At 35.0% G+C, this 15,631-nt stretch overlaps 1 protein-coding gene across 3 annotated transcripts in view; it reads left to right on the forward strand.

Moving 5' to 3' along the window:
- The window catches only part of Mondo (MLX interacting protein mondo), a 75,077-nt gene extending 61,003 nt beyond the window's left edge, over positions 1-14,074 (forward strand). For all 3 annotated transcript variants that reach the window (XM_085958427.1, XM_085958428.1, XM_085958429.1), the window contains 11 exons: positions 1,628-1,775; positions 3,646-3,741; positions 4,679-5,266; positions 6,337-6,773; positions 7,039-7,318; positions 8,293-8,444; positions 9,028-9,234; positions 9,640-9,767; positions 10,436-10,559; positions 12,198-12,327; positions 13,047-14,074. In XM_085958427.1, the coding sequence (XP_085814553.1) occupies positions 1,628-1,775; positions 3,646-3,741; positions 4,679-5,266; positions 6,337-6,773; positions 7,039-7,318; positions 8,293-8,444; positions 9,028-9,234; positions 9,640-9,767; positions 10,436-10,559; positions 12,198-12,327; positions 13,047-13,177 (2,421 nt within the window). In that variant the 3' untranslated portion in view covers positions 13,178-14,074. The remainder of the gene's footprint in view (positions 1-1,627; positions 1,776-3,645; positions 3,742-4,678; positions 5,267-6,336; positions 6,774-7,038; positions 7,319-8,292; positions 8,445-9,027; positions 9,235-9,639; positions 9,768-10,435; positions 10,560-12,197; positions 12,328-13,046) is intronic.
- Positions 14,075-15,631: the final 1,557 nt, after the last annotated feature.

Consider the following 15,631-nt stretch of genomic DNA (forward strand, 5'->3'; position numbering starts at 1 on the left):
ATTGGCGGCTTAATCCGGAAAAACCTAGCAGGTCAATTTTGAATATATTATTTTAATTTGCCTTTTCGTTGTATACTGAAAAGACGTATTGCAAATTGACTTTTTATACATTATAGAATAAGTGCTAGAAATTGTTACAGGTCGGTACCTACTAACCCTTCAAAAAATGTCCGTTTTTCATAACGCCAACCCATCGTTAACCGAAATTGCACACAACGCGTTATAATTTTTTGTAAATCAGGTCCACTTTTCTTTCTTTGCTTTTTGAAAAATCATCAATCACACGATTATAAAAATTGTCTATTTTTCCCACATATTTTTTTTCAATACTGAGCATTGCAAGAGCGGTCAGTCTATCCTGGCCCTATTGCGTAGAAAGGTTTTTATTCTTTTGAGAGTGGAAAAACATCTTTCACTTTCAACTGTTGTCATTGGTATGACGCAAATAAATTGGAGAACTTTGATCGACTCGGAAAATGTTTCGTTGAAATTATTGCTGAGTAAAAAATGTAGAAGAGAAACTGCACTAATAGCGCCATGCAAATCATCTCGTTGATAAAACACCAATAATTCATTTTTTAACTTGATTATGTTTATTTCTTCTAACAGTTTTACCAAATTTACTTGACGTGTGGGAAAATTATTTTTAAAATCAGTGTAATTTTCTTTATTGAACAAATCGGATATAATGAGATGATCGTTGGATGCAAATCGTGCTTCCATTTCCATTATAATTGTATCACAGACTTCAATTGCTACTGCTTGCGTACTAACTGCTTCACAAAAATGTTATAAATCACCAAAAACTCCTTATATATTATTAAAATAACCAAAGGCATTCGTCAAAACCTGTCAACGAATCCGAACCGCATACACAGTTGCGTCTTGAGACCAATTATCTAGTCAGTGTTATCATTCTGTTTCATTTAATTAGGTGAAAAAATCTTTTGTCTCACACTCGGGCATTGCCGATATTACAGTAATTCACGCACCGTTACAAGCTTCGATCTCGTATTTTGTGTTATATCGATCTCTGTCTTATGTATGAGAAACGAGAGAGAAAATTTTATAAAAATATTCAATTTGGGTCAATTTTCAGACTGCCGGCGAACACAATATTTTTGTTCGGGGAATTATCGCCCAAACAAAAAAAGCCCAATAGACTGGGTTGACACAATATCGCGCGCCCTATAATTTCAAATCCACTGATTATTATTAATATTATTATATATGACATTGCACATATTATTAATATTATTATGTCGATTGTAAGGTATTTATTTTGGCAGGTCAATGACCGAATGACCTATAGAGGGAGCCGCCAGTGGTGATAAGATAACAATATTATTATGTACTTAATTGAGTTCGCATCTACTTGGTAGAATTACATTTTACAAACAGAATTTACACAAATTGGTTATATATTGGTGGTTTCGATAATGATGAGAACAGCCGAAACATCTATCTATATTATTATATCGAGACTAGAGTTTTAGCTGCGTAACATAATTATGAGTGTACATTCAACGAGGTCATTATTGATAAATTGTTTAAATAGCGCAGAGTGAAACTATCTACGTTCAATACAAATCTATTATTTTATGATAAAAATGTCATTGGTTTACAGATATCGGATATGGATGTTTTGGATTGGCATTCACAGGGAGATTCGCATATGCTAGCAGATGAAGATTACATTGCCTTTATGAGTGACACTCTTTTCTCCACAATCTCATCCAACCAGCCCTTTGCATTTCCCGATGCAAGAGAAATAGGTTAGTATATATAATAATAATTATGTAATATATTATATTGTTCCCATTGTAGCAATGCATCAGGAAGGCTTGTAAACTGATGTATTTTTACGATTGGGACTTAGCTTGACCAAAACAATTCCCATTTGATTTTTTGAAGTTAATATTTTTCGCAGGACACTAACGGCATAAAAAGTTTTACATGGATTCAGGTAGACGTCAATAGCCTCTTTTTGATCAAAAACAATAAGATGGTGATAGTCCGCTTATATGATAAATGGCTTTCTCTATTGCACACCGGTCCAAACAAGCGCTTTTTCTGAGAGTCCACGTGTTTGTCGATCTTAAATGTAAATTATCTTCATATACGAGGGTGGGTCAATAAGTCCTTAGAAAAGCCGACAGGTGGCGCGACTAGTACTGTAAGCGGTTTGTTTTCATGCAGCGGCACTACCGATTCAGTATGCTGCGAAGTTTCAATCAGATTGGTCGGGTTGTTGTGTGTTTCTCGTACATTTAAAAAAAAAATTTGCTTGTGGAAAATGGAAAAATGGAAAATGGAGAAAATTGAGGTTAGAGCTGTTATTAAACATTTTAATATAAAAGGGTTAACAGCAAAGGAAATAAAAAATGAGTTGGATTTAGTTCACGGCATATCTGCTCCTTCACTTGCAACTATTTATAACTGGTTAAATGAATTTAAACGTGGTCGTACATCAACAAAGGATGAACCATGCTCAGGACGTCCTGTAGAGGTGACTACACCAGAAATGATCAATAAAATCCACGATATGGTGTTAAGTGACCGAAGATTAAAGTTGAGTGAGATAATTGAGGTTACAGGGATCTCAAAAGGTAGCGTCATTTCTATTTTACATGACAAATTGGGCATGAAAAATATTTCTGCAAGATGGGTGCCGCGTTTGCTCACAGTCGACAATAAACGCAATAGGGCGGTGGCCTCTAAAGCCCTGTTGTCGCTCATGCAACGCAATCCGGATGATTTTTTTCGTCGCTTTGTGACTGTAGATGAAACATGGATACACCACTATACTCCCAAGACGAAAGAACAGCCAAAGCAGTGGATTGCGAAGGCAAACCATGTCCAAAGAAGGCGAAAACCGTAAAATCAGCTGGTAAGGTTATGGCTACTGTATTTTGGGATGCACGTGAAATTATTTTCGTTGACTATTTGGAAAAAGGAAAAAAAATAACAGGGGATTATTATGCATCTTTATTGGACCAGCTAAAAAACGAAATTGAAGAAAAACGGCCTCATTTAAACAGGAAAAAAATCCTCTTTCATCAGGACAATGCCCGTGTTCACACATGTTTACGATCAATGGCTAAAATTGAAGAATTGAAGTTCGAATTGGTCGACCACCCACCGTATTCGCCAGATTTAGCCCCCAGTGACTTTTTCCTTTTCCCAAACTTAAAAAAATGGCTAAGTGGACAACGTTTTTTTTCAAATGAAGAAGTCATCGATCGGACAAATGCTTATTTTGAGGCCTTCCGAAAACTTATTTTTCTGACGGTTTAAAAAATATTGAGAAACGTCTAACCAAGTGTATTGAGCTCCAAGAAGATTATGTTGAGAAATAAAAAAAAAATACAAAAATAAAAACTGTTTTAATGCTTTTTTCTAAGGAATTATTGACCCACCCTCGTATATTACCCAAAACAGGGTGAACGTACAGTAGTAATTTCCTATACAAATAAATTGCTTATTCAAAGTGAGATCATTGTGGCCAGCCGAATCATTAGGATTGGAAGGTACAGCGCCATCGTAAAGCTAAAATATTATATATTTGTTTCTTCTAAATCTCTCATTCTATTATGTTATGCTTAGGCTAAGTTTAATAATTTTTATTTGTTTTGTTTTTCTTAGCAAGAGTAGCGAGCTTAGCAGATTTTATTCAACCGAGCTTGGGCCCTCTGCAGCCCAATCTAGATGATTTTATGGACACGTTTGAACCATTACAAGGTGAGTTTTTGTTTAAATCGTACACATGTAACCAGTGTTTCTTCTAAGCCTTTGAAGGAGCGGACTTAAGAAATTGATTGCCGCACATAGCTCAAACGAGTTAACAATCTAAATTAAATTTTTGAAATGTAAAATGAACTATTACATGTTATAAAAAATCGTATTTGTAAAATTATAGATATGAATTATCCAAAGTGATTGAAGAAAGTTATATATAGAAGACAGAGCTTAAATATATGAATAGTGAAGTTGAAAAAATTTGATTAAATTAGACTCATTTTGCATTGCAGATTCGTTTATAGCAAACTTAAAATTTTTTATCAATTGATAGTATTGTTTTTCTAATTACTACATATATTGTCCATTTCAAACATGAAACATGATCTAGTGATCTAGTGCTAATAATGCGACTGGCGTGTTTGCATTACCTGGCCATTAGATATAATTAACATGATAAAATGTGGTAATTAAATTTTAATTAACAGGTCAGCAGTGATCAGTGGCAGCCAAATACACCAAACCATGATTATTTAGAATATTTAGATGAGTAATCACAAAAATCGCATGTTTTCATTTGTTCATGATACTTAAGTTTCAAAACAGGTACCAAAAATGGCAGCTATACATATGAGTTTTTCAATTTGAAAACGTACATATAAATTTTTCTGTTACGTTAAAAACACTTCAGTTTCGCTATTAAATGTTGTAATACTAACAGTTATAAAACTCCTTCTTTCATGTATTTAGCAACTCTATGCCATCTCATTTCTGGCTTTTCGGGCTCATTTCATAATATATTAATTACTGTACAAGAACATTTTACAATGCACATCCAGAATTTCTGTATTCATATGCGACATAAAATTAGTGAACATTATCTGTCAAAAATATCTTTAAAAATGAGAAGATGTAACTTATTTTTTTTTATTGATTTCAGAACTGTTTACTGCAGTAAAGCTTCCACCTGTACCTGAAGAGAGCACTACTTCTGACGATCATATGTACAGAAATAACATCTCACAAGCCCTCATGAATACCAATTTTCAACAGGCTCTAGACCATACCACTCAATATTCAATCGCGCCCATGCAAACGCAGATACACAATGTACCCTCTCAGTTACCCCACCAGCAAAACAGGCAAGGCAACATTCACCCAGTATCGGACCAGATGATGTCCCACGGCGCGATGGCTGCCAACATTCAAATTGTGAACGATAACTATATAGCTCGTCAATCAGAACAGAACGCCCACTCGCTCCACCCTACTCAGAGCACCAGTCAAAACTCGGCAGGGTCTCACGGTAACAGAAACAATCCCATGTCTCCGATGAGCTCGCAGCGTCAGTCCATAATGGTGCAGCCGTACGGAATGAGCTCGCCCAATATGGTTGCTCAACAGAACTCTGGCATGATGTCTCAACACCAGAATGTCATGCAAAATCAACATCAGCAGTTGCACAATCAGAAAATGTACCCGCAGATTCCGGTTATCAATTACCACGAGGGGACCTATGGAAACCAAGGTAGTTCAATGAATTTCTTTTAAATTTGTCACTAATTACAAATTACAAACTTGATTATAGTTATCATTTTTGGTTACTTGACATTTGAGGCTATTAGTTTCAAAGTCCATTACCTCTATTTTTACTTTTTTTGATATTTTTCTTGATTCTGATTCAATGAGTACTTTGCCATTGTATGATGTATATACATAAAATATCAAATCCCGCACTGTTTGTTAGTTAAATTGAAATAAAACAGAGGTTGAGTGGAAAGTGGTCTATATTCATCAGCCACCATTTTTTTTATATTTCACATAGGTACCCACAATTAATTTTAACTTTGATTTTTTCAACAATTGACATTTTATTTCGCCGTTTGCTTTTTCTTATTGTTTACTAATATGTTTGCGAAAAGATAATATTTTATTGGCAGTCCTAAATGTGCTTGGTGTTTCATTGCAATTATTTCAAAATAGTGGAATATAGAAGTTACCTACTTTTAATCTAACAGTCTCATTTAATTCACAGTAAATAAAAATGTGAAAGTGGCTTCTGGTGATGTCGTTACAATTATTCAGATTATCAGATTTATTAAAACTCAAAACCTGGACACCGTTGGATGAATGAGATCCGATAAAGCGCCTTGTGTGAAAACGGAGTGCGTAAATATAACGACATCGTGACTTGATGGCCTACCTACGACAAGACAAGTCCTCCTTCAAACATTTATTAACTTAAAAAATATCAATATTATTCCTTATAATAGAAATAATGGATCATTGGAATACGAGACTTCATTTACATAACGTTGAAAATAGTTATAATTGTATATTTAACTTAAATTTCTCTATCACCAGTGCACTCGTTCATTCTCAGCTCCTCTTGCACATTTATTTTTTGAAATATGTAACAACATTCATTTTATGTGTATTCAAATATATTGAAGTTTTAAAGTATTTTTCAATGTAATTTGACCAGACTATTTTCTTTTATGAGGTCTATAAGCTGAAATTATTCTAATAATGATTTCAATGCCAAATTGTATTTAGAATATTAACTTTGTATTGACTGGAACTGAATGTATTTCAAAGGTATGCACCAATCTCGTCCAGAGAACTCTTCGTTCGGCACGGCAAGTCAGAGAGCTCGTGCCGGCAGCGGGGGATATCCACCTGAAAGAATGTCCCGTTCGCGTCCCTCCCAATCTTACCCACACCACTTTAACTCTCCCTCCGCCGCTCCTTCCCAGCCTGATCCTCTAATCGCCAATCCTGACAAGAACTCATACGAACAGCACATTGACCGGCTGCACAGAGACCACCATCCGGCCTCTTCAAACAGCAACAGTGGAAATTTGGCGCAGATCAATCTCTCAGCCGGCAGCATCTGTATGAATTTAAATAACTCTTCAGAGCAACAGAATGTTTCGGCAGGCGCCGCAAACCTGTCACTTCAGGGTTCCGGAAGATTCAAGATGCCATCACCTCCTCCACAAATTGGAAATTCATCCATGTCTACGCACAATAGGGTAAGTTTGTATAGTATTATTCTTCAATTGGAACGTAACGCATAATACAATTAATATCCATCGTCTCTCTGTTCAAACGTCTTTTTTTAACCAAAATGTTTCTCAAGTAATTTGATTTAGAACTCTTCTCATGTGTTACCCAAAAAAAATTTGTGATATAAAAAAAATAAAAGGGTAATGAAACACTGCAAAGTCTTTACTCTTGTCTTTATCATAAACAAAGCGAAACGAAAGTTTCTCATTCACTTTTCTTGTCTGTATTTAGCAAATGTCTCCGGGAAGCGGCAGTCAGCAACACCAGCAGGCGGTGAAAGGTGAGAATTTCCGTTCCAACAGCCTCCCCGTGGGCGCCACCCTCGCGTCGCTCACTGCCCTCACATCCGCCTCCGCGCTGGGAGCCACTCGCCCCAGGAGAAGACCTCGTAGCGGCTCCAGCTCCCCCTCTCCTGCCCAGCCTAGGCGGGCCCCCCTCCTCGCGGCCGCCAGTGAACCGGCGCTCAGCCCCTCCAGCGTACTGCTGGCACACCTGCTCAATACAAATAAATGTAAGCAATCGAGTTATTAAACCCGTCGCCTCCGTGTAGTGTTGGCACTGCCACGTCAGTGACTATAGCCTTACCATTATATCAAAGCTGCCGACATTTTAGCGGCGATCTGCGGAACAACGGATACCCCAGCACTTTCAAGTATATTTCTACGTCCCTGACCCCCCTATAAGTCCTACTGCATACAGAGTTATAAAATGGCAGCCATAACATGATGGTTCTATGAATACATCAAAATCTACATCTGTTATGACACAGAGATATGGCTGAGATATGCTTCGCTCAGGAGCAAAAATAGATTTTCCACGTATACGTACCGAGTAGATATTATGAAAGAAAAGAAGCCTGTCGACTCATTAAAATTATTTTGATTTATAGTGATTTTTGTGTTCAGCCTAGTTTCTTGAGGAAGCTCACTTATCAACGGTATTTTTAAATTTCAAAAATAATTTAATCTAAAAAGTTCAAATGTCAGTTGTTAAGTACACCTCCTACCGATATGTCTAGGTAGTATGAAATAACATAGTATTATCCAATGACATTAATATGGACGAATCATCTGGAAAAGAAAATGACACTCACTTTATTGTCGGGTCTGCCGAATGGCATAATCTGTTCTAACGCCATTACAATAAAGGTGATATTGCTATAAATTCCTGATGCTTTTTGTTGGGTCTGCCTAATGGTTCGGTTCGAACGGGTTCGCTCAAATGAACATTCACATTAGAAACACTGCTCCAACGCCATTACAATAAAGGTCATATTGCTATAAATTCCCGATGCCTGATATCGCATAATGGAAATTGCGTGACGTCTACCTATACATGCGAATTTACTTGCTAGCTACTGTATTGAGTGCGTCGTCCATTAATAATGTCATTGGTATTATCAGTTGCACACTTGTATGATCAATAGATAAGTTTTGAATTTCTGTGCTGTCTCTTATTTGTGAATGACTTAATGGATCTCGGCAGCGCAAGGAATCTACAAACCTGGCAGCGTGCAGTCGTTGACATCGGAGGGCGGCGGGAAGCATGCTTATCTGACTCATCAGATGACCATTCTCCCAGCACCTCCCAGCGGGCCCGTCACGGTCCCCGCGTCTTTCTCCTCCAGTTCACCACAGGTAAAATATAATCAGAAAACATTATATTAGACAGCTACATATTGCTTTGCACTTTTACATTGGTCTCAACTTAATAGGTGCATGCTCTGGGTCCAAACATATGAACTTTGCCAGACCCAGGATTCGAACTCCCGACTCACAATTTCGCCGAAACTTACCGCTCGGACATCGCGAGCGCTTTCTTTCTCTCCTGCCTTAGGCCTTGTCGACATGGTGCGTGTCTTGCCGCTAGTGCATGTCATAGTCACCTCTACCTCGACCACGCGCGACTGTCTTCAAGTGGATGGCTCAATGAGGTCACGTGTACCTGGAATGCACGCAAGTCAAAACGCGTCATGTGGACAAGGCCTTAGCAAATGTTCATTGTGATCCAATTTTAGTATTATTTGTTTGTATTGGTGGAAAAGGAGATAGCGATTTATGGATTTGATTTTGTTTTTAACTATTCATTGGTCTAGAATCAAATTGATCTAAGAAAACTATAGCCACGACTACTAAAACATTGTGCAGTGTATTATGGTAGAACACTTCCAACTGGTCATAAATTTAGCATCTTATTCATTGTATTTATTGTTTTCTTCAGTTGAGCAACTTTGGCGGGAGTTCACCGACGAACGCGACATCCCCGCAATCTCCCCCCTCTCCTGTGGATGGGTGCGGGGGCCCAGGCCGGGAGCACAGGCGAACGGGCCACATCCACGCTGAACAGAAAAGACGCTACAACATTAAGAACGGATTCGATGTGTTGCAGTCCCTTATACCTCAGTTGTCGCAGAACCCCAATGCCAAGGTTACATTTTAGCAGAGAAATATCATACTGATAGATTCGTTTGAATTCTGTATCTAATCTGACAGTCGTGCACTTTCTACTTGCAATGTCATGCACATACATAATATGGTTCTGATACGTTTTGATTTATAGTTGGCAAGGCTAAACGACATAATCTAGACATGATTTATTGCCATTAATTGTTATAAGTCAAATCTCGAGTTAACATTTAAGCTGTGTATTAGTCGCGAAATGATCTTTTTTCTGTCTGAATTACATGATGTCATAAAATGTCTATAAATCTTGATCTTTCATAATTATATTAAATCAGACTTATTGTGGTTTTTTACTTATATATCTCTAAACTTGAAATGTTTCCTCTTATCAATTATTTTTTTTAATTGTAAAAAATCATGTTTTTTTCAGGTGAGCAAAGCTGCGATGCTTCAAAAGGGAGCCGAATATGTTCGGCAACTTCAAGGCGAAAGAAACCAGATGAAAGAGGAAATGGACGGCTTGAGACAGCAAATAGAATGTTTAAATAACTCAATAAGGTTTCTATGAAATTATATAACACTATTAAAATAATATAAGTTGTAAAATTTATTGCTTTATTTAATTCTTTTGTATGTATATAGTAGTAGCTGAAGTACCCGGCTTCACATGAGGTCACTTCGTCGATCGATATACATTTATCTAACAAAACAATAATGTATGTCCAATATTATAAAGAATGTTACTATATCAATTTCAAATATTGTGAATTATTGAATAAAAGATATAATTTATCAAACAATTAGGTACATTTTTCAATATCAAAATAACTGTTTAATCACATTAGTAAAAGTCAAACAAAAGAACACCAAATTAAAATCCAATTGAAAATAAGCACACTGTTAGTACGGGTAGAAATTGAAAATTGGAAGGAACAAATAAATATGTAGATACTTTTGCAATGCAATGCAATGCAAGAATGTGGTCATAATCATGTATTCGTTTATTTTTATTACTGGAATTTAACTTTGGTAATTTGGTTACATACTAATCTTCACGATTTTTGTTCATGGCTGTATACTATGAACTATTGACTCATTTTACTTTAATAAAATCAATATAGTCATGGACTAATTGTCCATAAAATAAGCTAAATAAATTATGTATATTTATCTTGTTGTAAAAACTGTAAATATACTTGGTAATCGATGATATGTTTTGTTTGTAGTAATTGCCAATCGCTGTTACCCGCTACTGGTGCCCCAGTGTCGAGGCAGCGCTCCGGCCGCCTGAAAGAAATGTTTGACGACTACGTGTGCCAGCGGACCAATGATAATTGGAAATTCTGGATTGTATCCTTTTTATTCCATGCTTTTAAAAGAAAATTCTTATTTTTGAAGATTAAAAATATATAAATGACGTCTATATAAGTAAGAAAAATAGTTACGAGCAGTTTTCACATCACCACGTAATGCGCGTGAAACCGTAAACATAGGATTACATAAATCTCCCTCAATAAAATAAACACAATAAAACTGTTGTTAACAGTTTAGTAACATTTATATAATATGTATTTTTAATGTTTTTGCACAAATATGGACATTTTTATTTGCAATTGCAGCAACATTTTTAATGTTTAAAACTCATTTAGTGCTAACACCACAACTGGCGCGGTTTGGAGTAGTTGGCCATTCAATATAATTAACGTGTTATTTAAATGTGGTAATTAAAACTTCACCAGTGATTGTGTTAACGGAAGTAACGATACATTATCTTGTGATGAATTTTGTTTTGAGTAAATCCTACAATTTTGTACGGTGTGGACTGTCGAAACAATATTTAATTTCCTAATCATGTTTACAGATGTGGATATTCATTAAGTTTCAAACAAGTGTTTGTGCATGTGCGTTTGTGCTGCAAAAAAGATTTACCAGCATTGTATAGTTTATTTGTGGAGATGTGTACGTCGGTGTAGGCTTAAAATGTTATTATTTTCATAGCAACACATCTCATTTAAATGTTTTGGCCTGACTTATGCCCAAAGATGATGAAGAAAACCTTCTCATATAGAAATGGAGCCTAAATGTATGAAAATGACAGCAAAAAGGAACATTCATTTTCATACAAACCCCAATCGTACGACACTGCATTAATCCTTATTTGTATATAAAACTGCTTACTAGCATTTGCTTAGCTATTTTCATAGGAATATTACAGAAGGCTCTCATCTGGAAAAAGATTGTAACTTCCTTGCTTGCACCCGTTTAAGTGTCAATGACATTGAGCTGCTTGTTGGCGAATTTACAATCTGCCTGTAAAGTCGCCCAGTGTCATCATCAAACAAGCTAACAAGCAGATTGTAAACAATCTACCGAGAAGAGTTAAAAGCCGGTCAACTTTACACGCTACACACCGGCGTGTGGGCCTACTGCGTCTGCGCAGTAGAGACCTCACGGTAAAAAAATGAACTACGTTCTGTCAAAATAGTAGCTGGCTTGTGGCTTCTCAGCGAATGGAAAGTTTTGTGTGTCATCATCACAATCGCAGTAGCTGAATCGCCCGCTTTTAAATTCCCCAACAAACAGCTCGTAAAGTAGCTCAATGTAATTGACGCATTACACACTATGTACTAGTCATAAATACTTTACAATATTTTTTAGGTGTAAAAATAAAATATCATTTGAGAACCAGATCTCATTTACAGAATATTGAATACTATATTATGTAGAATTCATAATTGCATATTTTTCTTTGAAATCCATTTATGTACTCAACATGGTTACTTATATGGGTACACTTGGATTTCTTTAATCCTCTGCTCCTCAATTCATTCTGTCCCCAGAGTATTAAATAACAATAGTAAATTGCTGAGTCTATGTATTATATTTTTAATTGAAATGCTATCAGTATTTTCATCATCATAATATGTTGTACTATTCGATTGACAAAAATCAAAACATCTTTAATGAATCCTTGACTTATAAATACAGTTTAGTTTATTGGTTGAACCGTTGCTGATATCATTCAACAACAATGTGTCGCCAGCGAGTACGGATGAACTTAGAAGGTCTACATTTCTCTGGGCAGAGCAACACTGTTCACTTGTGGAAATGAGGCCAGGTAATACTATCATTTAGTCTTTTTATATAATATGTGTGACAACAAAATGTGTTTAGATGATGTGGATGTATGTATGACAATATTTTTCACAAAACCGAAGTCACACATTCAGTGTATTCAGGTGTCTGAATTTTTTAACAGTTCAACCTATGCATGTATGTGAAACATTTACCTTTATAATCTAACCCAATGAGTTATGAAACTTTACACTGAACTCATTTGTACCCCTAAAACAACACCGCCACAAGTCGAAACATGCCAGATTTTAGCTGTAAATGCCAAATCAACTGCCTGGTCAGTATTAAATTTATGATTATGTAAGACTACCATATCTCTAGCTAGTACCATGTGTAAGTTATATGAATTATTGCTGTACTGCAATCTCAAATGTTTAAAAAACATCTGGAACAACACCGTCATATTATTATTTTGCTATTCTAAAATCATTATATTCAAAAAGCTTAATATTGTATTCACTATCCATGTGGTTTGCTTCAGTTAAGTTTTAATTTATGCTGAGACAAAGAAATGAAGAAAGTTGAAAACTTCAAATGCAATTTACTCAGAAGATGACAGTTGGGATTGTGGTGGTGTTGTTCCAGGGGTGCAATGTGGACATTGTCTTTATAAATGAATATCATTGAATGGCATTGGGACAACCGATGCCATTCAAATCACCATTGTGCTCTCTTGTAAAGTTGTCATGCATTATTTTTCAGCTGTTTTAAATTCTCTCCGCATGCTGTGCACCACGACAGAAATCCTCTCCGACCCGGACAGGCTACCCGAGGAGGCCCATGCGGCCGTCAACAAGAAGAAACCAAAAGATTCAAATTCCAGTTGTAAATAGTTGTGTTCCACTGGCATCTGAAATTATCGTTAAGTTTAGTTTTACTAGTTTGTTACTAAGAATTAATTTAGCGCTTGACCAGGATTGGAGTCTTAATAAATAAGTGACCTGAAATTATTCGTTTTTAAAAAAACATGAGTGCGCGCGCATGCAATGTGCGAATGTTGTTCTTCTTTTGTTTGTGCACAGTTTTTTTATTATTTTGTTTGAAAAACTGCGTCACCATTGTGCCTCGGGGGAAATATTTTTTGAATACCTACTTTAGAAGTAAGATGTTAAAGAAAATGTCTATTCAGTGTATGTTGAAAAATATCCTATTGTAAATATGGATTAGTAATAATTTTGTAAAATCCTCTTATTGTATATTATAACATTTTATAAATTTGCAATTAAAAATAATAAAATTATATTCTTTTAAGAATCCATGTCTGCCTTTTAGTAATCGGCCAATTGTAAAAAGAATTATATTGTTTTTCGCATCATTCAATTATTACATTTTTAAACTAGTTTTCTGTAAATATCTAAACATTGAAAAATTTCGATCACTGTTAAAAAATATCCACAAATGTAATTCGCAATGTTGTGTTGGCATTTTTTATTGTTAATCTATTCTTTACAATTTTGTACACAGTTCTTCCAATAAAATGGCACAAAATATATTCATTAATTTTAGTACTTATGTACCTACTCATAATTATTATGTTCGAACGATTAAATACATTATAGTGATAAGATTAACCGAAACTATTTTAATTCTTTTTTAAAAAAATTTGGGCCAACCGAAGAGTTTTTTAAATTCGATTTAAATACTATAATAAACAACAGAATATTTTTTTATGCTCTCATGAGTTTTTTATTTAAAAACTGACAATCTTTCCTCTGTTGTATATTTTATTCAAAAAAAAAAAGAAAATATTTAACGAAATCTAAAATGGTAACTACATTAAAAACTGCTGTACAATACATTGCTTCATCAACCATTAAATTTATATAATCATTGACCCGAAGATGTTAAAGAAAACCCTTTTCTATAGTGATGGAGCCGAACATATCATGAAAGTGACGGAAAAAAGGACCGCTGGTTTATTAACTTCATTCAAACTCCGAAGAGTTGTGAGTTTACTCATTGTTTGTTGCATAGAAAAATGACATTAATTTAGGGGTCGCCCATTTGACGCCACACCCTAGGGGTGAAGGGGTACTTATCCAAAACAATCCAAATATAAACTCTTTATCTAAAAATAAAATGTTCCATGAAAATATCATATTGCGGTTGATCATTTTCAACGAATTTCCTTTTTAATGAATAAAGGGATTCGAAAATATGAAGTAATTTAGAGAAGGGGGAAAATATTTTGCCATGCAGTGTGACAATGACAAACACTGAAAATCATGTGACATCATTAATAATTATGGATATGCCCCTTACAACAAACTGAAACTTGCTTTTGATAGGGTTATCACAGAAGGGTTTGCACTAATCAATAGTGTGGAATATAAATTTTAACCTTTGACTAATAATCAAATCCCACCTGACGAGATGAAAACTGTGTGTCAATACTGTAAATGTGTAAGCCTTGTTTTTTTACTTTATTCTGTCTAAAATAAAAGGATGTAGACTCCTACTTCTATAAGCTGGCGGGGGGCGGACGTAATGCTGTGTTAAGATTCTGAAGCGGGGGAATTAAGGAATTTAGTTCCACTAGTTCATAAAACAACCGTGATGACATGTAGGTACGCCAGCTTATAGAAATCGGACTCTAGTGTCAGTCACACCATTACTGGTATTTTCGACTACACATGGCTCTTGTTTAACAGCATCCATAAATCAGAATGTATGTCTAATTCGCCATATCTCGCCAACTGTCTATTTTTTGTATTAGAAATATCAATAAATCATTTTTTTTCTGTATATTGAATTTGTGGTATATTTTTTTAATTCTGCTACAGTGAAATTCTATATAACTATTGTCTGTTAAACAAGAGTTATATGTCTACTGATGTGGAAATCCATAAAACGTACTCAGGATTTGTGCAATTAGACTTAAAAGAAGATCTCACACTCTTAATATTGAAATTGTTATGTATATTATTTACCATTTTATTTAAAGAAAAATGATCGCTATCATCGATCATATTATTAATTTAATAAAAAGTAATTGATTTTATAGAATTATGTAGTTATAATAATATCAAATTACATTTTATCATATTTTAAATAAATTATTTACGGATGCTTAAATATTGAATGGTATTAAGGCACTCTTTTTAATTTGATTAATTATTTTTAAGTTGATGTTGTTTAGCAAATGTGAGACCTTCTTTGGAATACTTTGCTTATTGAATTAAATCGTTCAATCATACGTGCCATACAAATTAATACCTGTTTAAACAATTATTATGTGAATGTATTGGGTTCTGAAATTCAACGAGAATAATTGATTTTATAAGATT

Source organism: Rhyacophila brunnea, unplaced genomic scaffold (assembly GCF_057557595.1).
Source record: "Rhyacophila brunnea isolate RB1 unplaced genomic scaffold, BYU_Rbru_1.0 scaffold_7, whole genome shotgun sequence".
In the NCBI taxonomy this organism is placed as follows: Eukaryota; Metazoa; Arthropoda; class Insecta; order Trichoptera; family Rhyacophilidae; genus Rhyacophila; species Rhyacophila brunnea.